This window comes from Pantherophis guttatus, chromosome 3, assembly GCF_059756535.1.
Source record: "Pantherophis guttatus breed Tessera chromosome 3, ASM5975653v1, whole genome shotgun sequence".
Lineage (NCBI taxonomy): Eukaryota > Metazoa > Chordata > Lepidosauria > Squamata > Colubridae > Pantherophis > Pantherophis guttatus.
In genome coordinates, this window is record NC_142065.1 from 95,036,649 (window position 1) to 95,064,076 (window position 27,428).

Below are 27,428 nucleotides of genomic sequence, written 5' to 3' on the forward strand. Positions count from 1 at the left end.
ATCAGAGTGAATATTCCAAAGGGCGAGGGAGCAGGATTAAAGGCTACAAGATCTGCCCTGTTATCTGGCTTCCTTGTGAGTCAAGTTCCAGAAACCTTTCTCTTCAATTGGGCATATGGGGTCATATCCATCTGATGCTATAAAGCACGGGTGTCAAACTCGATCGTGTCATGTGATGTATCAGGATATTTTGGGACTTTTTTGCCTTTGCATGGGTGTGGCCTGCATGTGACACATCCGGCCCGTGGGCTGCCAGTTTGGCAGGCCTGAAGTAAAACCATAAACATAAGTTTGCAGTCACACGATCATTCAGTTAGCAACTATTTCTTGTAACAACTGAATTGCTGGCTCCAATTGTGGATGCTAAATGAGGGCCACTTGTATTCCATCAGCTGCAGCAGTGGCTGACCTAATCTAGCAAATCAATTAATGTTTAGAAAAGGCCATTGAGATAACATCTTATACTTCTGTATAAGTTTCCACCAAACAGCTCTATCATATTCAAAAAGGACACATCAAATTCCTTATGAAGTTCCCTTCACTTTGTTCATTAAAGGAAGCATAGCCTTGTTAGTCTAGGGTAATGAAAAATATGAAGGGAGTTGGCAATCCAAAAAGGTGCTACAAGGTTTGTTTTGAATGGGTTCACTTTGTATAGAACAATGAATCAGACTGAATTTATATCATGGCAAATTCTAAACCCATTCTGTGTTAAATAACACCTTTTGAAGGAATGTAGTTTGGGGAGGCCTGTGCCAATTTCTAAACTTTATCTTAATTTTTAATTACTTATAATTATATAATTTCATACTGTAAAAACAAACAATCAAAAGCAAAGCAAAACAAAAACAAGTATAGAAATCCATCTGGGTGGACTTCCATCAAATTCTGATCATCAAAATACATTTGGCTATTTCCAGAGCAACATTTCCAGAGCACCAATTTCTTTCTGGATCTTGAATTAGACTGTAAACTGAAGTATTAAATGTATCTTTATAAAATATACTACAAATTGTTTGGCAGCAAAAATGATTAATGGATTAAAAAAAATTTTTTAAAAGAACTTAACACCTCTATATTGTATGTAAAAACATCAATTTCAATTATCTATTGTCATTTCTTTAAGATGGGCTGTTGATTGATAATTCAGATTAATCAAATGTTTACAATTAATATATATATATATATATATATATATATAGAAAAAAATCTACATTCCTCACTCAATATGCATTTTAAAAATATATTTATAAGGTTATATTATAATATTTTATCTGCCTTAAAGATGTTCTATAAACTTGTTTTTAAATGTTATCATTTTCACAGTAATTTCAGTTGGTAAAATCTGTCTTTTACAGAGTAGGCTTTTAGGTTTGGATCCACCATTTATAATTGTATACAATCCAGCTTCATGTGGTTATATTAAAGAGAATGATACATGATTTCAGACGTTCATCTTCTGGTTTAAAGGGTGCTGTATATATCCTGTTCTTCATTTACTTAGTTCTCTAAAATAAAAAGTGAACAGTAAGTAATAAATAAATTTGCATCTGTACATTTTATGTAATTATTTTTTAAACTCATTCATATGATCTGCAGCAGAAAGCAGCCTGCAATTATTTTTGAGATATCAAACAACATGGCCAAGACAATTTTGAAAGTCAGTATCACCATTTTTAAATCAAATGGTTAAAACTACTCAAGAGATTCAAGAACTCTAGCCCGTTTTTTCACTGAGCAATTTCTATCTTTTTTAAGATTACTTTTGACACAATGACATGTAATAGACTGTAATAATTTATTGGGCATTCTCTATATTTTGGGATATAAGCTCTGGCAGTCACAATGAACTCAAAACACCAACATTTTAAATATAGGAATGGGGAATTAGATGTTACCAAACTTTAATTCATCCTCACAGTGGATACACTTGAGGGAAGATGGAACACAAATGCAGTGAATAAACAAACTCACAATATCCTCAGACAACACAGCCAATAGAAGAATACTGGGAACTGTAGCACAGCAATGCCAAGAAAAAAATCATTTTTTGTTAACTAGGAAGATTTCCAATAAAATGTACACTATACATATATTTGATATTTACATGTACATTTCAGCAAAATTTGCATTTCACTAATACCATTTGTATTAATTGCAATTTCAAATGCAAACTCATCATATAATGGGGGATTCCTGTGATCCAAATGAAATTCCTTCCATTTAGAGCAATGGAAAAGAAGTTCTATGGGGAGTGGGGTTAATACGTAAAAACAAGGAGGCATGGGACAAGGAGGCACAAACATTGCCCATCATTTCATCTCTTCTAATCTGATGCTGAATCCTGTCAGATTCCAAAACTGAAGACCAGGAGATCCCTCTGTCCTGAGAATGAAATGACTGAAAAGTCTAATTTAACTCCAATGAGCTCTTTTCATTGATTTCATTGTGCTCAGTACAACAAATTCAATCAGTGTGCACCCTAAAGTTTTCAACAGAAAGCAAGTAATTCTTAGGTTGGATCTAGTAGTCTCTGGAAGTCAATAGAATCTCATTTACTAATAGATAGTCAATCAATGATAATGAATCAATCAATTCATTTCAGAGAGTGTTCTTGCTCAATCTATTTTTCCATTTATTCTAAGCTTAGAAATATTTCGTGGGATATCTCATTTTACATGTAATATATAATGTATGATTACACAACCATGGTGGCACAGTGGTTAGAATGTAATATTGCAGGCTAACTCTGCATTCCTTCTGCCAGGAGTTTGATCCCGACAAGCTCAAGGTTGACTTCCATCCTTCCAAGGTTGATAAAATGAAGACCTAGATTGTTGGGAGCCATATGCTGACTCTGTAAACCGCTTAGAGAGGGCTGTAAAACACTATGAAGTGGTCTATAAGACTAAGAGCTTTTGCTATTGCTATTATCAAGTGTTACTAATTTAGTAATTTTATTTTTTGTTCTGGCCTTGCGGCTTCTGGTAGGTATTTATAAATATGCATGTAAACACATGAGTGAGTAAATTGCATATGGAAGTTCAAAGGACAGGAGAATATTTCAATATCAATGCAATGAAATAAATAAAGTAAAATGTATGAGTGTTCATTTGGAACAATTCTTTTTCAGGCATCTAAATTTGATGACTGAGGCCAATGAAATCAATGAAAATAGCCCACTGGATTTCTGGTCCTGTGGCTTCTGATAAGTATTTATAAATATGCATCTAGACACACAAGTGAGTAAATTGCATATGCAAGTTCAAAAGCCAGGAGAATATTTCAATATCCATGCAAATGAAATACATAAAGTAAAATGTATGTGTGTTCACTTGGAACCATTCATTTTGAGGCAACTAAATTTGTTGACTGCGACCAATGAAATAAGTGAAAATAGCCCACTGGGTTTAACATAGAGGTCTTCATCTTGGAATCTGTCAGGATTGATCAACAGACCAGAAGAGATGAAATGCTGGCAGATTCAGCAGTCCAGCCCCATTCCTCATTGTTTTTAAGTATTAACCCCGTCCCCATAGTGCTTAACAAATGAATCTTAACAAAACAACAGAGTTGGAAGGGACCTTGGAGGTTTCCTAGTCCAACCCCTTGCTCAGGCAGAAAACCTTATACCATTTCAGAAAAATGGTTGTCCAATCTCTTCTTAAAAACTTCCAGTGTTGAAGCATTCACAACTTCTGGAGCAAGTTTTTCCACCTATTAATTGTTCTAACTGTCAGGAAATTTCTCCTTAATTCTAGGTTGCTTCTCTCCTTGATTAGTTTCCATCCATTGCTTCTTGTCCTGCCCTCAGTTGCATTGGAGAATAGCTTGACTCCCTCTTCTTTGTGGCATTCCCTGACATATTGGAACACTGCTATCATGTCACCCCAGCCCTTCTTTTCATTAAACTAGACATACCCAATTACAGCATCCCTTCTTTATATCTTTTAGTCTCCAGTCCCCAAATCATCTTTATTGCTCTTCTCTGCACTCTTTCTGGAATCTCAACATCTTTTTCACATCATGGCAAACAAAACTGTTTGCAGTATTCCAAGTGTGGCCTTACCAAGACATTATAAACTGGTATTAACATTTCACGTGATCTTGATTCTATCCCTCTGTTTATACAGTCTAGAACTGTGTTGACTTTTTTTGGCAGCTGCAGCACACTGCTGGCTCATATTTAAATTATTGTCTCCAAGAGCCCTCTCACAATTACTACTATTGAGCAAGGTACCACCTACACTATGGCTGTGCATTTTGTTTTTCTTGCTTAAATGTAGAATCTTACTTTTTTCAACATGGAATTTCGTTTTGTTAGATAGCACCCAATGTTCAAGTCTGTCTATCAATGATCAATGTTTAAATCAAGTCTGTTAAGAAGTGTTCTGATTTAGAAGAAATGCAGAAGACCAAGTTACCTTAGAAAACATTACATTGACAAATTTAGCTGCCAGACCTAGGTCTTTTAAATATTTCAAGTGATTTTTTTAATGCCCAGATATAGATATATAGGTATATAGATATAGACAAGCGAAAGAAATGTTAATATTGGTGAATTAAAGTATTTTTCTGAAAATATACATACAGGAATGCAACGCGGATAGTTAAATTTCCCATCCACACAATTAACTCTTAATGATCTGGTATCTGGATGTGGTATGTAGTTACTTAAGCATACAAATTCCACTACATTTCCATCCGTAGAATATATTTTATCCCCGTTGGTCCACTTCAGCCTTATGTTGTGTTCTCTCATATCTTCTTCACTTGCTGTACAAGCAGCTGAAAAAGGACACAGATCAGATGACAAATAGAAAGTTTTACACTGAGGAATTCATTTGATAAAGCAATTAAAATTTAGGTTAGTAATTCTATGTTGCAATAGGCTAAAATGATTAGAGATCTATGTAAATGGATTCCCCCCCCCCTTTATTTTATTTTGTCTCTCATGAACTAATTATCAGTCATGAACTAAAACTCTTTTAAGCAAGACAATGTTACATGTGTAGAAGGAAGAAAAACATTTTAGTCCCCTTCTTCCAAATTTCCTCATACTGAATATCTGGATTAGGAGAAGACCAGGTTCAGGCAACTTCTCTTACAATGTCACCTCATATCTTCTTTTTCAACATTGACTAAATAGGGTAGATGTGATTAAGTCAACAGAGTCTTCATCCATACTTAGCCTATTTTAAAAATAATAATGTTAGTTCCCTAGAGATTCAACTTATACTATCATTCAAAAAGAGCCCTAGTGGATTGTTGGGAAAAATGACTTTTTGTAATTTTTGTTCAAGGAATGATTGATTGACTGACTGATTGCATGATGATGATAATGGAGGGCCCAGTGTTCTGATCTGTGAAATACTAAGAAAAATAAAATCTACCTACTGAACTCAAGTAAACTAAAATCTGAATTTTATCAATAATGCCACTGACTAAAAAGATGTCTGTTATGAAATATAGCTTAGGGAAAGCAGAATTTCACCAGGAGGGTTTCACAAAATGAGGACAACATTTGTACATGGCAAAAGATCTTGTACAATTCTCCATTATGAAGCAGTTTCTCCCTGAGAAAGTTACTTTATCTTGGTTCATAATACTACTACTTTTATTCAATTACAAGGAAGTAAAATATTTTCTGGCACTAACATACTGACATAACATGTCTGATGTGTGAAATTTATTCCATTCCAAAAATAAAATATTTCTCTATAAAGATTAAATCTATAAAGAATTAAAGATATTACTTATACCTCTACATGTTGGTGTTTGTGACCAACGACCATTTTGACAAGTCACTCTTGGAGAACCTTGCATTGCATAGAAATTTTGGCACTGATAAGTTACACTTTCAGAATGTAAATAGATTGGCCTGGGTGAGTCCACAATGTCTCCATTCTCCACATAAGGTGGACGTCCACATTTTCCCCCAATATCTATAACAGATACAGAATCTATTGAGCAAGAGTCCTCATGATTACAAATATTATAGTGTATTCACACACAGAGACACATTTTAAACATATTCATAAGAAACATATTCATTTCAAAATTCATAAGAAACATAGTCATTTCAAAATTATACTAATTCTTATTTTTAAAAAGTAACAATATCATACAGCTTAGTCAATTGATAGGCAGAAAATGATTACTACTGTTGTCCCTAGTGTTGTCTTTCAACTTCAGAAAATATAGTCATTACTTTCTTAATACCTAAAGTCAGATCTGTATTTAAACAAATAGCAATTGCTTTCGGACAAACGGCATCTCCCCACAAGGTGTTCTTATTTTTATTACCCATTTTCCATTAATAACTGTTCAAACTCTGCACAAATCAATTGTGTAGTTGTACTGGATGTTGTGCTATCCATCTCAGTATTGAAGTGATAGGAGGCTTGCAACACAATAAAAGCAAGAATAGAAAAAACATTAAAAAATTATAAACATTAAAATTAATAGAGATTGATTAAAATTAGGAACTAGTACATAAGCATCACAGTGGTAGAACCTTCTTTCTTAGTTCACCAGTCACTTCCAGTGTAAAGAGCTCCATCATGGCCCCAAGTCAATTGGCTGACCGAGGTCTTGAGGCAAATCCAGAAGGCCTAGAGGGTGAGGGCGTATCTCACATCCAACAGCAAGATTTTCCAGATTGTGGAGGCATGGCAGAGAAAGATCATTTACCAGATCCTGCTAGCAAAGTTCCTTGACTGAGGAGGTTTGCAGCATGTTCCTTTTGCCAGAGTGAGTGGGGTGGGTCAATCCCATTGGGATGAAATAGTCCCCTGGGCCATGAAGGCCTTTAAAGATGATAACTAACATATTAAATTGGACCTGGAAGCAAACAGCAACTAGTGCAACTCATGTAACAGAAAAGTTACATGTGCCGTTGAGCAGGCATTGTAAGTCTACAAGAACCCACAGGTTGTAACCCCAAACCTCATCCAGAACTGAAGATTTTAAATTCCCAGATCCCAAGCTCCAAGCCATAGAAACATAGTCTTACCAGGGTTCAAGCCTATTGTCCCCCATCCAGTCACCCACAGCATCTAAGGAGGGAACAGACTAATGTCTCCTTAAAAGATCCCAGGGATGCCCCCTTCTGCAGTGATGCATTGATCACCACCTGGAGGTTTTCACCAGTTAGGAGGGATATGAATTTAATAGGCAGGCACTTGCACTGACAGCTCTAAGGACCCTGTCCACTTCTTCAGATCTAACAGAATCAACCTGTTCCCAGATACCTGGGTAAGCCCATTCCCTGGGAATCTCTAATGGACCTGCTCTATGTTTGGTCTCCTACTGAGAATAGATACAAGCATCTTTTCCCATCAGATATTTCACAAATTCCTCCACATGGCCCTGAAGATGATCGCCCAAGTCCTCCTTCCCATTATATAAGTTATAATGCAAATAATAGGGATAAGTTGAAGGATGGAATTGAAAGGTATGGAACTGAATGCTACTGATATTAGCATCAAAAGAAAAGTCAGAAAAAGGCAGTAAATGATGAAAAATGATAGGGATGGGCAAATTTGATGCTACATCAGGAGAAATTTTAAAATGTGCTTTCAATGATAAGTGGTTACAGTATTTGACTAGGCCTTGGTACCCTGGAGGAAAATAAGTGAATTATGAAATAATGGAAAATTGGCTTGAAATTATGGAAGATTTTGTGTAGAGTTGAAAGTTGGTTGCTGAATATGATAATAGAGGTATTAGAGAGAAAGCAAGCATGACAATCAAGGGAGCATTTAACTAAGCAGGATGTTAGACATGGATATGTGAGACACACACACGGTGTTGCGTAAATATTATATATTCTTTTATAAAAGTATAATAAGCGCTTATAAGGAGGCCTGCATTGGTTGGGGACATGAATGTGAACATAATTTCATTTATGGGTGAAGTCACTATGTTGGCTGAGAATGTAAATGATTTGAGTGAATGTTAGTCATGTGAATGGTGTAATGAGGAGCAATGTAGGAAACCCTCAAATGATTAAATTTGAAAGGGAAAGGAGAATACAAATTTTTTAATAAATGGAGAAATTAAGCAAATGAGTCAATCTACATATCTTGGTAGAATGATGACTATAAGTGTGAAAACAGATGGAGAAGTTAACATAAGTAATATATGTAATATATATGAGATTTTTTAAATAACAACCAGTTTTATGTTCTATGACATCATAGGACTGAGAAGGAAAGGCTAATTTTGAAATAGAAATCCATGTTTGTGCTCCAAAAGTCACATACTCTTTCAAATGAGAAAAGACTTCTAGCTATGAAATGAACTGAATAGATTTATATAAGTAGAAATTCAAATTTTTGTAGAAGAGGGACAATGTTAATGAAAATATATTGTACTTTCACAGTTCAACAGGGACATTAAATTTTACAATTCTAGCAATAAAATATTGAAAAAGCATGATAGAACCTTTTCAAAATAACATGAAAGAGACAGTGAAGTAAAAGCAAATTCATTTCCAATTCTATCTTCATTTCTACATAGTGAAGATCTGCACATAAATACCTGTACAACGTGGTGTTTCTGTCCAACCATTCTTCGAACATGTAATGAAAGGAGATCCAAGAAGAGCATAACCTGTGTAGCATCGATACTGCACCTTCTCCTGGGGCAAATACTTTGCCTTTATTTCACCAATAATCTGACCATTTTGAATTCGATGGGGAGAAGAACATCTTACATCTAAAATTTAAATAAAAAATTGTCCCATTCAAATAAAATGGACTTGGTTTTCCTAAAGCAAATGTCTGAAAACGTGCTCCCGCTTCTAGGTCTATTGTTGTCCATACTGTATTGAATCATTTGGAACAACAGGGGACATATGCGAGGCTGTTATTTGTGGATTATAGCTCTGCCTTTAACACCATTTTACCCAACAGGTTGTTTCTTAAAATGTCCAATTTGGGTATAAATCAGAGGATTTGTTTGTGGATAAAGGATTTTCTGACAGATAGGCCACAGTCAGTAAGGATGGGATCTCACCATTCCTCTCCTCTGATACTAAGCACAGGAGCCCCCCAGGGTTGTGTGCGCTCTACATGGGGCTACCCTTGAAAAGTGTTCGGAGACTACAGTTGGTCCAGAATGCAGCCACACGAGTTATAGTGGGTGTGCTTAGATACACCCACATTACACCAATTCTCCGCGAGCTGCACTGGCTCCCTATTGGTCTCCGGGTGCAATTCAAGGTGTTGGTCATTACCTTTAAAGCCCTATATGGCTCAGGGCCAGGCTATCTTCGAGACTGCCTTCTACCACATAGCTCCCAGCGACCGGTAAGATCCCACAGAGTCAGTCTCCGCCGGGTCCCGTCAGCTAAACAATGTCGGCTGGCAGGCCCGGGGGGGAGGGCCTTCTCTGTGCTGTCCCGGCTCTCTGAAACCAATTACCTCCTGAGGTCCGGACCACCCCCACCCTATTGGCCTTCCACAAAGCGGTGAAGACCTGGCTCTTCTGGCAAGCTTAGGGCCGTTGATCTCGTTATAATGATCTTGCAAGACCCAGCCATGAATTGGAATGCATGTGTTTTAACGTTTTTAAAGTTTTTAATGTTTTAATGTTTTTCTTTTAACATTTTTTATGGGATTGTTCGCATTGTTTTATTCTTTCTTGTAAGCTGCCCAGAGTCCCTTGGGAGTTGGGTGGCATAGAAATGCGACAAAATAAATAAATAAATAAATAAATAAATAAATAAATAAATAAATAAATAAGCCCTTTCCTTTATTCCTGTACACACATGACTGCACCCCATTGTATAACACCAATGCAATTATTAAATCTGTGGATGACCCAACAATGGTGGGGCTCATTAATAAGAACAATGAGTCTGCTTACAGAAAAGAAGTACAGGGCTGACATTGTGGTGTAAAGAAAATAATCTTACACTTAACACCCAAAAAACTAAAGAATTTATAATTGACTTCAGGAGGAAGAAAGATGTACATTTACCATTGTACATAAATGTGAGGAGGTGGAGAGGGATGGTAGTTTTAAATTTCTGGGCACTTATATCTCGAAGGACCTCTCATGGACTATGAATGTTAACAAGCTTGTGAAGAAGGCACAGAAGAGGCTGTACTTCCTGAGAATGCTCAGGAAGATAAATCTATCTCAGCTTCTGTCCTACTATCGCAGCACCATTGAGAGTGTCCTGACATACTACATTCTTGCATGGTATGGGAACAGCTCTGTAGATGACAAAAAAGCTCTACAGAGAATCATTAAAACTGCCCAGAATATCATCAAGCTCCAGCTACCAGCCCTGGATGACATTTTCGAATCTCGCTGTTTGAGGAAGTTGCATAACATTCTCAGAGACTCTTCCCATCCTGCTTACAATCTTTTTGGACTGTTGCCTTCCGGCAGAAGATACAAAACAATTAAAACTCAGACCACATGTTTTCTGAATAGTTTTTATCCCAGAGCTATAATTGCACTCAACAATGAACTAAAGGGCCACCATAAGTGAGCTGTTGGACAACATTACTTGGTCTGTTGTGTGGATGTTTGGGTGGTTTAGGGGTGGGGAATTGTGGTGGGTAGGAGTGTGTTTGGAGATTATTATGTGTGTTGGACATGGTCTTTGGGTGTTAAGTGAATTTTGCTGTATGGGTATACTGTGTATACACGTACAATGACAATAAAGTTATTATTATTATTATTATTATTATTATTATTATTATTATTATTATTATTATTATTATTATTATTATTCTGAAACCAAAACTGTCAACCCACATCCTATAGCACAGAAAATACAAGAGTGATGCTGCAGGCTTGAGGGTGCTTCCCTTTGAGGAGAGGAGAGTGTGAGGCTACAGACAGAGGAAGCTCCTCCTCCTCCTACAGCACCTGTTTCTACTGATCTTGAAGAAATGAAACGGGGTGCTTTCAATCAATACTGTCATGATATCTGATCAGCCGCAGATTAATGGCAGAGTTGTGTTTGTGTAAATAATAATAAATAAATAAATAACTGGATTATTCTGCAAGAAATTTAAATCCTTCTATGAACTACATGCAGAAAAGAAGCTATCTAGTGAACCCCTGCATGATGAACTATTCTGGCCTTTTCCCTTCCAATCAGTCTGTCATGAAGCTGGATATCAAAGTAATTGATATCAAAGCAATGGATGCAAATAGACTGTCTACTGTTGACCTCACCCCATTCCTAAGAGGTCTGTAAGGGGCGTGCATAAGCGCACCAATGTGCCTACCATCCCTGTCCTAATGTCCCCATCTATTTGTATCCATTTCATGTATTCATAATCATGTTTATACTTATATCTGTTATCTTATACATGCTTTACAAAACAAACAAACATACAAACAAACAAATTGTGATCCTCTACCCTAGGCTGTGAGGGAGATAGTCTCAATATTCTTTGCTGATGTTCGGAAACCACCAGATCTGGCTGAGAGACAACAGATTAAAGGTTGCTTACTCCATTCTGTTGCTTTACTATTTTTACAGTTGAGTATACTGAGGATTTTATATTTGATTTTTATACTCTATATAAGCAGCTAACAGTCTCTAGATTGTGATGGGGTAGAAGTGGAGGAAAAATAAATACGCATACAAACTTGATCATTCAAGGTAGGCAAGTCAACCACAGGTGATATTTCCAGACACAAATATTGTACTAATCTAAAATCTGTCCCTCATGCTGGGTTTCCATGACCTCACATAGACTGGATATCTAGGCTGACACCCCCACCCTCCGATTAGGAAATGCTGAAGCAGAGGAAATACTACCAAGGGTATTGAGCTGCATTTTTTCTTGAACAGAAAAGAAGACATTTCAAATTGGAGGAAGTTCAGCTTCATCCTGTCTCCCAGCTCTCAGTGTCTCTACCCTCTAGAGCTCAAGATACCAGTTACCATTGGCAAGAGTCTCTCCATCCTTTCTAATTATTCTGAAGAATAGTCCTGCAATGAAGTTGTAACTTATTTTTTTTTTCCTGACTAGTTAAAGGCTATATTTTGCTCCTTTTTGCAGGCCACCTGAGGGGGAATGCTGGACTGTGGGTTGGAAGTTGGGCAATTGGGGATGGGTGGAAAAATGATGAGTGTATCAAAATGTCCACAGGCTAATCTATTTATCAAACAGGAAAATTAAGAGCAACAACACAGGATCAGCTCGTTTTGGGTGAATGGTTCAGATTAAAAATATTTAATTTCTGCTTTTTAAAAAAAATGTACTCTCCATGTGAATTTTGTGAATCTCAGCAAAAATATTATAGACCATACATTCCTACCTACACATCTTGGCAAACGTGACCAGTTATTTTGTCTACACGTTACAACAGCTGATCCATGTATATCAAAACCATCATTACACTGATAATTTATTTTCTCGCCATTCAGGTACTTCTTCATTGTATCTTCAATAATTTCAGCATTTTCAACTATACGGGGTGTGGGACATGTTGCATCTAAATGGATAGAGGATACAAGACTTCAATTTTCTGAATTGATTCAAGAGAATATAGGCCAAAAATAAATTATGACAAAATATATCATCAATATTAGGCCAGCTAAAGTCACAATATTGTTCACATGTTGATCAGTTCCAATAATGCTTCCATTGGTTATTTTAGTCTAGCCTTCTTTGCCCACACAATGTAAAGAATCATTCAATCTCTGGAACAACAAATACCTGTTTGTCTGAGTCTGCATAGATTGAAAGACAGCAAGTTTGGCCTCTTTCTTTTAAGCATCACTTTTCAACAATGTTGCTTCAAAAACAATTACCTTGAGAAGTTCAAAAATAAAATTACTGTACCTTTACAAGTGAAGGATCCTACCCATTGTCCTCTTGTACATGTTACTTTAGTAGATTCTTCAGTATCAAATCCTTGATTGCATGTATAATTTATTATTTTTCCAGAATCATATTGTTCGCTATCTTCTTGCTCCAGTGAAGCATTGGGGATTACTGGGGCTGGACCACATGACTGTTCTGGGGAAAAAATGAAAAAACAACTTTCAGTATAGATCAATTTATGCCAAGATTTCTTTAAATATTAAAAAATAAGCATATAATTATCAATAACAGTTTTAAAAAGTTAAGATGCAAGAGCCCTGTTCACCTGTTTACCTTAACCTTTGCAAAGAATTCATTCATAGGAGACTGTCTGTTTCAGAAGTCCGATGCATTTTTTAAAATAAAATTCTAAATACAGGTAGTCCTTGAGTCACAATTGAGCCCAAAATTTATGCTGCTAAGTGAAACATTTGTTAAGTGAGTTTGACCCATTTTATAACTTTTATTGCCACACTTATTAAGTGAATCATTGTATTTGTTAAGTTAGTAACACGGTTGTTAAGTGAATCTGCCTTCCACATTGACTTTGCTTGTCAGGAGTCACATGAGCCCAGGACACTGCAACCGTCATAAATTTGAACCACTTGCCAAACATCTGAATTTTGATCATGTGACCATGGGGATGCTGCAACAGTTGTAAGTGTGAAAAATCATCATAAATCACTTTTTTCAATGCCACTAAATGAACTAGATAATCTATACAATTAAGTCATAAGAGCATACATTAATATTGCATGATTTAAGTATAATTGTATTATGCATATACTTAAATACATTTTCTTTAGCAAGGGAAAAAACCTGAAGATTTTAGATTTGCATAAATGCTTCTCTGGCCTGATTTTCTCAAAGAGAAACCACAAAAAAGGTTTTGAGGTATTTCGGGAATTTATTAAAACAACATTCTAAAAGCAAATTAATAGAAATCTGCTGATTGATTTGTTCAGTTCTATAATTTAGAAATAGAGTGATTTTTAGACTGTGCATATATGTTTGATTTTCATATAGTGTTTGTGTTTTAGTTTTAACTCTCTGTTCATTGCATAGAGTCACTTTTGTGAGATAGTCAACTATATAAATTATTAAAATAAGTATTAAAACCTTTTTTAAATAAAGTTTTTCTTTATCTTCAAAGGAGGGAACCAGGGGCCAGGTTCTGAAGGACCATTGAACGGCTCGGATGAGTAGGTAGCGATGGCGGCGGGCAGTTCGGAGAACCGGTAGCAAAAATCCCTGCCCCTGCCCCCCATGCCCAGCTGAGCCCCGCGATCATCAAAACCTTTTTTTCCTTTTAAATGGCTTTGACCAGCCAAGCTCTGACATCCTAGCTGAGTTTCCTGCAACTCAGCTTGGATCGCCAGAGCCATGTAAAAGAACAAAAGTTTCTTTTTTTCTCCCCCTCCCCTCTCCCAGCCTCCAGTTTGCTTACCTTAGCTGCTGATCGCATGACGATCGCAATCCATGCATTAGCAAGCAACTGAATCTCCCGGCCTGCAATCAAGCTCATCAGTGAGCAGCTCTTTCTGCCTGCCTGCCTTCCTGCCTAGACTTGTGGACTTCAACTCCCAGCAAAGCTGGCTGAGGAATTCTGGGAGTTGAAGTCCACAAGTCTTAAAGTTGCCAAGGTTGGAGACCCCTGTTCTATTGGGTAAGTTTTTTCCCCCTTTGGGAGCTTTAAAAAAAATAGTTAATTGGGGTTTTTTTTAGTTGTTCTTTTTTTTAGACCTAGCCATTTAAAGTTTAGGAAGTTTTAAATTTAGTTGCTATTATATAAAAATAAAAATAAAATAAAATAATATTTGTGCAGCTTTCTGAGATTTAGTGTGTTTCTGTAGTGTCTCACTCTAACTACACAAACACACAAAATCTCACAAAGCTGTATGTGGAATTTTGTGTGTGTAAAGTGTGAAAGTTGGTTTTTTGGGCTTTTTGTGCTGTGTGAGGTTCCTGCTTGTTGCGGGGCCATTTTGAGTCTAGCACAGCTGCTTTTACATTGTGGGTGAGCCAGTTGTGTTGTGTTGTGTTTTGTAGGTTAAAAAAAGGCAAAGAAGTGACATTTATTTATTTATTTATTTATTTATTTATTTATTTATTTATTTATTATATTTCTATACCGCCTTTCTCCCGTAAGACTCAAGGCGGTGTACAGTCAAGAAAAATATAGACACACAAACATCATAAAATTGCTAATTAAAATTATTACTTAGTTTGGTCAATTAAATAAAACCCAGAATTAGATAACATTTAAAAAATCATTCACATCTTCGTATGTTTAGCCCCGCCTGTTGGAACATCAGGGTCTTGAGGGCACGGCGGAAAGCACGGAGATCAGGGATATTCCGTATCTCCGGGGGCAGTTCATTCCAAAGGGTTGGAACCCCCACAGAGAAGGCCCTCCCCCTGGGAGTCGCCAGTCAACATAATTTGACTGATGGTACCCTGAGTAGTCCCTCCCTGTGAGAACGAACTGGTCGGTGGGAGGCTATTGGTGGCAAAAGACGGTCTCGTAGGTACCCAGGTCCTAAGCCATGGAGCGCTTTAAAGGTGATAACTAACACCTTGAATCGCACCCGGAAGACCACCGGGAGCCAGTGCAGCTCACATAGGAGAGGTGTTACATGGGCGTAATGAGCTGCGTCCATAATCACCCACGCGGCTACGTTCTGGACCAGTTGGAGCCTCTGGGTGCTTTTCAAGGGGAGCCCCATGTAGAGAGCATTACAGTAGTCCATACGGGAGGTAACTAGGGCATGAGTGACCGTGCGCAAGGCGTCCCGATCCAGAAAGGACATTGACTTGGCCACACCCACCCAGTCACCTTACCAAGCCTGCCCACTAATTAAGCCACGCCCACAGAACCAGTAGCAAAAAAATTTAGATTTCACCCCTGCATTGAACTGAAGACAGAAGTTATGTCCCATTGAGGCCCTGATAGAAAGCAAATGTACAAAAAGCTAACAACAATTGAGGAAAGCCAGCAGCTGACTTTAGCTTCAAGCACCAGGTCATACTGACAAAAATAATTAAGAAGTCAAGCTAGGAATTATGCATTAAATTTAATTATTGGACCTATTCTTCTTATTTCTTTTAGGTTTGTCTTTTCCTTTTTGTAAAATCTTATACAAGTGTGTGCGCGCACACACACACTAGCATGACATGCTCCAGCCTTTGTCACCTTTAGTTCCATAACTGCAATATCCTCTAACCATCAATTTTGCATTCAAGCCACCCAAAAACGAATGTCTGAGCCTCCAAGCTTTGTCCCTCCACCCTGTCTTGCAAGAGAAACTTTTGAGAGATTGTATGTATTTCTGGTAGACTTAGTGAGAAATGATTCCTGTAGATTGGAGAGAAAGGTCTTTGTTTTTCCCAGGGAAAGCATAATGGTCTCCTGCTTAAAAAGGCCCAGCAATTCTAGCAGGTATCTAGGAAAGAAAACAGGGCAACCAGAATAGCACTGAAAATAAAGTGCTTTATAAATAAATAAAGTTATGCTAGTGAAGATTAGACATGGACAGGGCAAAAAAAAAAAGAAGCTTTGCACTGTTACTTACTTTGCATTTTTTTTTATTATTATTATCATATGGCACTTGCCTAACCTATATACATTCACCATCTCTTCTCTGGAGTGGTAAAAGAGGCCTTTAGGGAAGGCAATCTTTGAGCTGATTTATTAAAGCAGTGACACTTATTTTGCAGGTTCACCTCAAAAAATAATAGTGGTTGTGGTGTTTTTTGGGGCTTTTTTGCCTGAACAACAGAGGGATGGTGCAGTTGTATGATGTTCACATGACACTTTCTAAGTCCTTTATAAATTGTGAATAAGAGAGATTTTGAAGTCAGAATTCTGCTCTGACAAGAACAGTTCTGAAAATATACATGATGTTTCACATGAGATTAATGCTTGAGTTAAAAATGTGACATTTTAAGACCTGTGAAATTTCAATATTTATACAAAAACTCCAAATTCCTCGTTTATGCATCTTCATTGTCCCATTTCTAATATCAGCATAGGAATGAAAAAAAAAATGCATGGATAACTTTTTTTAGAACTCAAACCCAGTGTTGGCATTTCAATAGAAAAAATTACTATTTCTTACCTTTGCAAACGGGTAGCTCAGACCATTTCAAATTTTCACATCTTACAGTATTTAAGTGACTAATTTCAAAACCTGAAGAGCAACGATACTCCACAGTTTCACCAGGTAAAAATATTGTGCGACTCCCAATGTCTATTATACCATTGTCAATTTCAGGAGGAGATTTACATCGTAAATCTAGAAACAGGAACCACAGGAAGATTTGTTTATGAAAGAAATAAAATATCATAACGACATTTTTATTGTATCTATATAGCAAATCTGTTTTAATGAAACATGATTCAAAAAGCAAATCTTTATGCAAAAAGCAGCCACTAATGGAGAAGTAGTTGTGAAAGACTCAAGATGCTGCCAACCCTTCCATCATAAGCTCCTTCTTGGCCAAGTGATCCATAATGGAGTATGTAGAGCATATACAGCCCTTATGCCTGCCACCATATACAGACACGGGTCAAAGCAGAAACGTAAAGAAATAGGTTTAGCATCCATATACCAACCCGGGCACGGGCGCGGCAAGGCCGGTCTCCCTGGGGGCCTTCAGGCCTCCAAAGTGGCCGGGCCATTCCCTTGCCGGCTTGGGGCCTCATCAAGTTCCGTGACGCTTTGGCTAGGCTGATTGACAACTACAACGCTGATGAAGACGAGGAGGGCGGTGGTGGCGGGGCCCCCGAAGGAGGTGGAGGAGGAGGTGACGGAGGAGGAGGAGGCCTTTACAGCGAGTTTCCCGAAGGCACCTCCATTGCGGTGGACTCCAAACACTTCTTCTCTGGCGTGGGCTGCAACAAGGATGGCGTCTTCCTGCAAGCCGGTGAGGTGAAGCCATCTTATCACAACGCTATCACCATCCCTAACAAAGCCTGGGTGAGCTCGAAGGAACTTTTTGCTGTTACGCTGACGAGATGTGAGATATCCATTTGTTGCTGGATATATTAATTTTATCCTGAGAGGATGTGTATGTTTGTGGGTGTGAATGGGTTAGGGATAGGTTAGAATTTAATTATTAGAATGGAAGGAACAGGTTTGGAGTGGCTGGAATTAGGGAGAATGAGGGAGCCGGGGGAAGGGAATGGAGTTTCCTCTGCTGAGTGTACAAGCAGAAGCAGATGGGGGCTCAGATGGGAACCCCGGTTCAGTATGAATGCGATGCCTTGTTGGCCGGGGAGGTGGGGGGCCACTGAGGTGGGGAAGGAGATCTCTGGGGGATGGACAGCCGGAATATCACAGTTATGATTGGGAGAGTAGATATGGTGGGAGCCAAGGGGTAGGCCGCTCTCGGGGAACTAGGACTCACTACGTCAAAGCGATTACTTGTTCCGGCCCCTTTGGTTCTGGTTCACCGGGCTCACCTCATATACCTGGTGACTTGAGATGTCAGGGCCCTGGCCTCAGGCTGCTGCTGTTTAATGCCAGGTCTATTGTTAACAAGGCTCCCCTCATTTGGGACTTAATCCTGGAGGAGGGGGCTGACCTGGCATGTATAACTGAGACCTGGCTAGGCCAGGAGGGGAGGGTTCCCCTCTCTGAGATGTGCCCAGATGGGTTTGGGCACATCTGCCCAGGGCAGGTGTGGCAGCTATTGTCCAGAAGAGCCTTTGTCCTGCAGGATCCCTGCCTCGGAGATTGTTGGGTGTGAGTTTGGATTCAAGGGTTGAGTTGGGCTTGTTGTTGACATACCTGCCTCCCAGCTGCATGACAACAGCCCTGCCTGTGCTGCTAGAGGCAATAGCTGGGTTGGCGGTGGAGTTCCTCAGGCTTATGGTACTGAGGGATTTCAACCTACCATCACTTGGCGATTCTTCAGATGGGGCTCAGGAGTTCATGGCTTCCATGACAACCATGGACCTGACCCAAGTAGTTCAGGGTCTGACCCATGGGGGGGGGACACACGCTCGACCTGGTATTTCTCTCGGAGCAGTGGAGATATGATCTGGAATTAAGGGGTATAGAGGTATCTCCCTTGTCGAGGTCAGATCATTTCCTGTTGAGATTGGACTTTAAGATGCCACTCCTCCATCGCAGGGAGGCGGAGCCGATTAAGTGGTTCCACCCCAGATGCCTAATGGATCCTGAAGGGTTTCAGAAGGAGCTTGGGGAAATACCTGACTCCCTTGTCCACAGTCTGGCCAAAACCCTAGTGGCTGCCTGGCATAAGGCAGCATCTGGAGCATTGGACTGGATTGCGCCTTTGTGGCCTCTCAATGGCAGCGGATCCAGGAAAGCTCCTTGTTTACTGAGGAGCTCCAGGAGATGAAGCACCAGAAGAGACGTCTAGAGCGACACTGGAGGACCAGTAAATCCGAATCCGACCGAACACTTTTGAACACTTTTGAGAGCCTTTGTTAGGACTTACTTAGTGGCGATACAGGCGGCAAAATGTTCGCATTTTTCCACACTTATTGCATACGCGGATTCTCACCCAGCCGCCCTATTTAGGGTAACTCGCTCCCTCCTTAAGGTTGGGGGAACAGAGGAGCCCTTGCATGGTAGAGCTGAGGAATTTGTGCAGTTTCTGTTGGATAAAATCACTCAGATTCGGATGGACCTGGACTCTGATTGGGCAATACTGACCGAGATGACGGGGGCGGGTCTTAGTCCTATTGTGTGGGAGGAGTTTGAGCCAGTGACTCATGAGGAAGTGGACAAGACTGTAGGGGCGATGAGCTTCTCCACTTGTTTGTTGGACCCATGCCCCTCCTGGCTGGTTTCGGCCAGCAAGGAGATGACATGAGGCTGGTTCCAGGCTTTAGTTAATGCATCCTTGAGGGAGGGGTCCTTCCCGCAGCCATTAAAGGAAGCAGTTGTAAGGCCCCTCCTCAAGAAGCCTTCCCTGGACCCAACAGAATTAAAAAACTTTCGTCCAGTCTCCAATCTACCCTTTGTGGGAAAGGTTGTAGAGAAAGTGGTGGCACTTCAGCTCCTGCGATCATTGGATGAAACGGATTATCTGGACCCTTTTCAGTCCGGCTTCAGATCTGGCTACAGCACAGAAACTGCCTTGGTCACGCTGATGGATGATTTCTGGCAAGCCCGAGACAGGGGTCATTCCTCTATCTTGGTGCTACTTGACCTCTCAGTGGTTTTCGATACCATTGACCATGGTATCCTTCTGGGGCGACTAAGAGAGCTGGGAGTGGGAGGCACCATGTTGTGGTGGTTCACCTCCTATCTCTCTGGTCGATCACAGTCGGTGCTGGTAGGAGGACAGAGGTTGTCCCCTAGGCCCCTCATCTGCAGGGTGCCTCAGGGCTCGGTCCTCTCTCCCCTATTTAACATCTACATGAAACCATTGGGTGAAATCATCCGATGACAGGGGTAGGATATCAGCAATATGCTGATGATACCCAGCTGTATATCTCTACCCCTCGTCAGTTCAGTGAGGTGGTAGATGTGATGTGCTGGTGCCTGGAGGCTGTGAGGATCTGGATGGGAGTAAACAGGCTCAGACTTAACCCAGACAAGACCGAATGGCTCTGGGTATTGCCCCCTAAAGACTATGTTGATTGTCCATCCTTGGTTCTGGGGGGAGAGAAAGTGCCCCCCTCAGAACGGGTTCGCAATTTGGGTGTCCTTCTAGACTCACAGCTGATATTGGAACAACATCTGACAGCTGTAGCTAGGGGGACCTTTGCACAGGTTGTCTGGTGTACCAATTGCGACCCTACTTGGACCAGGAGGCTCTCCTCACAGTCACTCATGCCCTTGTCACCTCACGTTTGGACTATTGCAACACGCTCTACATGGGGCTACCCTTGAAAAGTGTTCAGTTGGTCCAGAATGCAGCCACGCGAGTTATAGTGGGTGCACCTAGATACACCCACATTACACCAATTCTCTGCGAGCTGCACTGGCTCCCTATCGGTCTCCGGGCGCAATTCAAGGTGTTGGTTATTACCTTTAAAGCCCTACATGGCTCAGGACTAGGTTATCTTCAAGACTACCTTCTACCACATAGCTCCCAGCAACCGGTAAGATCCCACAGAGTCGGTCTCCTCCGGGTCCCGTCAGCTAAACAATGTCAGCTGGCAGGCCCGTGGGGGAGGGCCTTCTCTATGGCTGCCCCGGCTCTCTGGAACCAATTACCTCCTGAAGTCTGGACCATCCCCACCCTATTGGCCTTCCGGAAAGCAGTGAAGACCTGGCTCTTCCGGCAGGCCTGGGGCCGTTGATCTCATTATAGTGATCGTGCGAGACCCGGCTACAAATTGGAGTGTATGTGTTTTAACATTTTAATGTTTTAATGTTTTAGTGTCTTCTTTTAACTTTTGTCTGAGATATTGTTGCATTGTTTTATTCTCTGTTGTAAGCCGCCCAGAGTTGCTTGGGAGTTTGGCGGCATAGAAATGTGACTAAATAAATAAATAAATAAATAAATAAATAAATAAATAAATAAATAAACAAACCCTGATCTGACTCTCAGAGAAAGACAAAGGCACCATGTACAATGTGCAAAAGAACCTGATCAGTCCCTTAGAATAGAGCACACCAGTGGTGGGCTGCCCCCGGTTCGGACCAGTTCACAAGAACTGGTAGTAAAACCGGTGGGAGGCTCCGCCCACTGACCCGGATGTCATCATAGGCCATCTGTGCATGCACAGAAGTGCGTGGGCATGATGCAAACCGATAGTAAAGGTAAGTAGAACCCACCCCTGGAGTACACACATATATAGAGAGGCCACTGTGGTAAATGGCTGTGAAGAATTCCATAAACCATGCTCTGAATGTTATCCTGACCTTTTTGCTTCTTATCTATAAGAAGCAATATTTACTTTATCTATAATGTCCAGTTTCTTTAAAATAAAGGTAAAACTGAGCATACAAACCAAGACAGCGTGGAGGTGTTTGCCATGTTCCATTTTCACACTTTATCTTTTGTGGGCCACGAAGAAGGAAATGTTCTTGACACTTGAAGCTAACTTCGTCTCCGCTCTTGTAGATTCTCATCTCGGCTATATTGATGGCATTGGGAAGCTGAGGTGGTGAAGGGCAGACTCCTTTAACAAAACAGTTTATGATTAGAACTTGATTAGGATTAGGGCTGAAAATTATCTCATTTCTACTTCACCCAAAGAAGATTAATCCTAAGTATTTTCTTAGGAGGCTTTTATGTCAAATCTCTTGTTTACTGCGATTGAGAATGCCATAATCACAAAGAGATTGAAATTCTAATTATATTTGTATGATATAATTATCAGGGCTTATTTTAAATCAGGCTTTCTTCATCCAGTTGGTAAATGGCTGTGTAGCAGAGCTGGCAAATAAAGAAATAAAATATCATAATCTCAAGTAGTCTTTAGATTTTTAGAAACTTTCCATACATTTGATTATGATATTCTTCTCTCTTTGGCAACTGAGTCTTACAGAAATTTGTGGCTCTCATTTTTCTTGACTGCTGATGTCCTCAAGTGATCATGGGGAACTAGTTTTGTGTATCACAGCCATAAGATTCTGCTGATCCACAGGCTTCTATCCTTATTCCTGTCAGTCAATATTTGCCTTAAATTTCAGGAGATATTTGTTTGTTTGACAGTGTTTTGCAGATAAACACTTACGATAAGAATTAACAGCATGCAAAAATTAATCACTTTAAAAGTCAAATAGCAATTGGACACTAATAATAGTGTCTTTAATTTTCCTTAACAATAAATCTAAGATACAGGACATGCAATTAGTCCATAAAGAGATCAGTTTGGAACATTTTCCAAAAGAAAAATGCTATAACCATAAGACTGATACTACTATTGAGAAACAGTGATTTTATATCTCAGTCCTCCCCCCTCATTTCATGGAAGTTGAGTTCCACTAGCACTTTGTCCATGTAAACTGGCTAACTGCAATTAGAGACTTGCAGGTATCCAAGTCCCAAACTATATAGGTTTTATAGATCAACACTAAGAATTGACCCAGAAATCTATTGGGAACCAGTGACAGGCCCTATGTGCTATTCCTTCCTTTGCCAGTCTCTCATTGTCTATGAGGTAGACTGCTTTCATAGGAGAATCCTTGACTAATCACTTCATCCTGAAAAAATCTTCTCCAAGATTTAGCACCTAACAGCATGCTCAGATTAGATCTTCAGTCGTTGTTACATAGATTTCCCTTTCCACAATGATACAGAATGCCAGGATTGACCAACTGGGGAACAAATAACAACAACAACAAAACTACAGATATCATTTCCTATCAGACGATAGCAAATCTTTTATCCATTTTTCTCTCAATCATTCTTTTCTGCTATCTGCTCTCACATTTGTCTTGATATCCTCCAGTCTGTTTTTCCACAAACGAATATTTCAGGACCTAAATTTAAATCATGATGTCTGTTTCTTCCAATTCTAACCCTTTGCTGTTACCTAGTACTTATAATTCATCTTTAAACATTTCACCAGAAAACTCTCACAAAAGAGCCATTTGTTCCCTGTTATCACACTAGAACTTTACTACAATCATGAAACTCTCAATGGTACTTATAAAACAACTATAATAAAAGACATATAAGATCAAAACCAAGTAAACAGTTACCAGGTCTACAAATAAGACCTGGTCTTATTTTCAGGGAAACACAGTAGTGTTGTTCTAACTGAATAAGACCTAGTCTTATTTTCTTTTGGGCCCCATTTTTGGGGGATGTCTTACCCGCTTATTTTAGGACTATCGCAGCCAGGCCTCCTGCATGGCTCAGTGTGCTGATGCCATTGTTCACGGCGTGAGGCTGCACGTGTGAGTGGCAGCAGTGGCAGGATATGGCACACAGTGCCCTGCTGCAAGCAGCAGCACCGGCACAACGAGCCTTGCAGAGTCCTGCCGTGACTGGTGGCACCAGCATGATGCCCCACATGGCTTCCAGCCGCGAGCAGCCACAAGCATCCACTGAAGAAGTCAGACATTGGTGCAACATTTATCCAGGTGTGGGAGGCTTGGCTGTGGCCGTCTTAAGGTAAGTGAGTGTGGGGCAGCTCCACCCCCCATCCCCACCCTAGCTTGATTTTTACACATGTGCCTTGCCCCACTTTGTATAACCAGATGGTGGACGGGGCTTAATTGGGGCTTATTTTGGGGAGTAAGGCTTATATTAGGCACAGTCATGAAAATCGGACTAGGGCTTGTTTTCGGGGTAGGCTGCATTTTTGGGGAAAGATGGTAATTACATAAAATAGCAATATAAGTCACTATTGCAAGATTGTTTTACTTTAAGGCCACAATTGGTGAAGCAGAAGGAGTCATCAAAGCTTTGTAGCGATGACATTTATACACTAGTGAAATTTAATTGTATTGCTCTTTGGGATATATAAAAATAGTTTGCAGGATTGATCATAAATTAGATTAAGCTGGACAAGCTGATATTGAACTATAGTATGAGGAAAGGCCACCAATTACCACAAAGACAGGTAACTAGTTGAAATCATTCATCTAATCCAGTCAGAGTTTACCCATTCACCACAACGTTTGCTTCTCTACGAACTGAACAAAAATAAGATTTAATTAATGCAAATGTAGTTAGGATGCCTCCCAGATTCCTACAACTTTAGAAAGGAATGAAGACATGGTTTGTAACCTGAATATTAAAATAGTTATATTTTATTGCAATATGTTTCTTATCAATTTATAGGTTTTTTTACATTTATTGTAAATTAACCGACTTAGAAGAATTTGTAGAAAGACAGAATATACTGTATGTATTGTTTTCCAACAAAATATTTATCAATAAATAGAAAAAAATGAATGATTTTTCCTAATTGAAGATTTTTTTTGGAATTAACTAGGAGTGATGTAATGATCCGATGGTCCTCTTAAGCAGCAGAAATTCTGAAATTTCTTCCATTGAGGTTTTTTTTGCTAGGTCAAGAAATCTGTATGGATGTCTCCATGCAAGTAGCAAAAGTCAAAGATGAATTCCGTACTAGATTTGCATGCTTTTGTTCTATGTAAATTCACTTAGGTTGCTGAAGACACAAAAGACTCAAAGCGAAGAACCTTTGTAATGTGACAAATGACATTTTATCACTGAATTTGCCTAATGGGGAAAAGTCGGCAAAAAGTATGCTGTCCAATGTAGGCTAGTAATCTGTGTTCCACAACTGAGGTGGAGTGGCTGCTGTGAAGGAAACAAAATAGCTGCTAAGGAAGAAACCAACTGATTTTAAGACTAATGCTGTATTTCCTTTTATCCTTGGATTGTTGAGAAGGATTTTTTCTACATGGCAAAATTATCTTTTCTCATTGCACATCAGATTAGACAAAGCATGCACAGCTCATGGGACCTTAAAGGGGCGTTGCAGAAGAAACTGTGTGCCATCAAAAGATGTTACATAGGAAGACAGTTCTCAGATGTGCCCCACTTTTATTTTTTAGATATGATTAACGTCATCCTATTGAAGAAACTATAAACTTGTACATAGCATGCAAACGATACCTTTACACCGTGGCTCAGGAAGCCATAATCCATTTACACATTTTGTTTGACGCAGAATGGAACCACAGCGGTACTGTGCAAACTGGTTGATCTTAAACTGCTTTGAAGTCTGAACAGTTGGTTGAAAGACTGCATACTGTGGACGTGTACAACTTCGTGGATTAACTAACAATTCAAATATTGTTACATAAGTATTTATATAATAAATCCATTATTCTTCCTTCTATGTATATACTCCATTCTTCTTCTTCTAGATTATCTGACTTTATATTCCAAATACATCTATCAAAAATATACTGATCAATATATGGTTTATTCATCTGTTATCTATTCTGATTAACAGATTATAGACATCTCTTTCTACTCTCCTATATAGGATTTTAGATTTGATGTGCTCCTCAAATTAAATTTCAGAGAGATAAGGCAGAGGTTGCCTTTAATGAGATGGGCGGCATACAGGTTGGATTGATAAACAAACAAACCAATAAATCAATAAACCTGGATAATCTTATCCCTTTCCTTTCTGTTCCCACTCTGAATTTCAAGGCTACCAGTTATAGATCTTCCCTATTGTGAGGAACATAGGAATCTTAATCTATGGTAGACTGTCTTGAAAACCGTTCAATAAAAAAACCGTTCAATAAAAACTATAGGTTGACTCCTCTTTTCTGTGACAGCCCCTCAAATATTGGGACACTGCTGTCACGTCACTCCTAATCCTCCTCTTCGTTAGATTAGACATGCCCAGTTCCTGCATCCATTCATTGTATGTTTTAGCCTCCTGTCCCCTAATCATTTTTGCTACTCTTCTCTACATCCTTTTTAGAGTCTCAACATCTTTTTTTTTTTTTATCAAAGTAACAAAACTGGATGCAGTATTCCAAATATGGTCTTACCAAAGCAGTATAAAGCAGTACTAACACTTCATGTGACCTTGATAATATTCCTCTGTGATATAGCCTAGGACTTCATTGGCTTTTTTGGCAGCTGCAGCACACTGCTGACTCATATTTAAGTGGTTGTCCACTGCTGTTGAGCTACATGCCACCTATTCTATACCTATGCATTTGATTTTTCTTGTCTAACGGTAAAGACATAATCCCACCAGGATTATATTTCAGATTGAATCATTTTCAAAAGCACTAAAATATTGCTTTTTCATAGGCCCTATGAAAATCCTCTTTAAATAGGGATCAGACAGGAAAAATAAGATGCCTGTAAACCATACTGGCATAAACCAATTCAATATAACCTATACTTCCTAGCAGCAATTCCCATTGTTATCCCATTGAATCACACTTCTGAGCAATCATGTCAATAATAAATACTGATGTATTCCAAGACAAGCCTAAAATTCATTTCTGTAGGTTTATTAGCTTACCAAGACATGAAGGTACTTCCCACTGCCCATGAAGACACTTAGCTAGGTTGGTCTCAATAATGGAATGTTGTTGTGTACATCTGTATTCCACGGTGTCACCATGCCTGTATATGGATGACTTAACATTGAGAAAATATCCATTTTTAATTGTTGAAGGTCGTCCACAAGTTTTTATTTCCTCTGTTGAAAGCAGCAGAAAAGGTATTATTACATAAAGGTATTAATAATTTAGCTTCTTCTAACAATTTGCTGCTCTGTTTCATGTACCCAGTGTAACTCCATTATCAATCAATCAATCAATAAATAAAAATAAAACATTATGGACAGTTTTTATTTTTTTCAGTTTTGTTAGAGGCCTTTAATATCTCTGACAGAAAGTTCTGGTCAAATGAAGGAGGCAAATATATGTGAACATCCACATTCTACTGCTAACTCTCAATTTGTACTATATTACCATGGCTTAAATATTTTTATTGCTAATTATTTAAATCATTTGCTGCAATTTTTTGTCATTATTTAATTTGCAACACTGAAGTCTCAAAATCTGAGGTGGTATTTTTAACATGAATTGGTGAACCAGCTAGCTACATTAAGCCCACATTCATTTTATTTCCAATACTTTGTCCTAAATTTTCCGAATATCATGCTACCTCTAGCAATGTCTGAGTTTACTA

At 39.1% G+C, this 27,428-nt stretch overlaps 1 protein-coding gene across 2 annotated transcripts in view; it reads right to left on the bottom strand.

Annotated features, from left to right (window-relative positions):
• Positions 1–1,229: 1,229 nt before the first annotated feature.
• LOC117677318 (complement factor H) overlaps positions 1,230–27,428 on the bottom strand; it is a 76,885-nt gene continuing 50,686 nt past the window's right edge. The window contains exons 14-23 of one of the 2 annotated variants that reach the window (XM_087890077.1): positions 26,755–26,934; positions 25,374–25,538; positions 21,784–21,954; positions 16,964–17,140; positions 12,825–13,001; positions 12,298–12,474; positions 8,545–8,721; positions 5,763–5,945; positions 4,592–4,788; positions 1,230–1,508 (exon numbers count right to left, since the gene is read on the bottom strand). In XM_087890077.1, coding sequence (XP_087746203.1) covers positions 1,497–1,508; positions 4,592–4,788; positions 5,763–5,945; positions 8,545–8,721; positions 12,298–12,474; positions 12,825–13,001; positions 16,964–17,140; positions 21,784–21,954; positions 25,374–25,538; positions 26,755–26,934 — 1,616 coding nt within the window. In that variant the 3' untranslated portion in view covers positions 1,230–1,496. The remainder of the gene's footprint in view (positions 1,509–4,591; positions 4,789–5,762; positions 5,946–8,544; positions 8,722–12,297; positions 12,475–12,824; positions 13,002–16,963; positions 17,141–21,783; positions 21,955–25,373; positions 25,539–26,754; positions 26,935–27,428) is intronic. The other variant, XM_087890078.1, reaches the window with a different exon arrangement.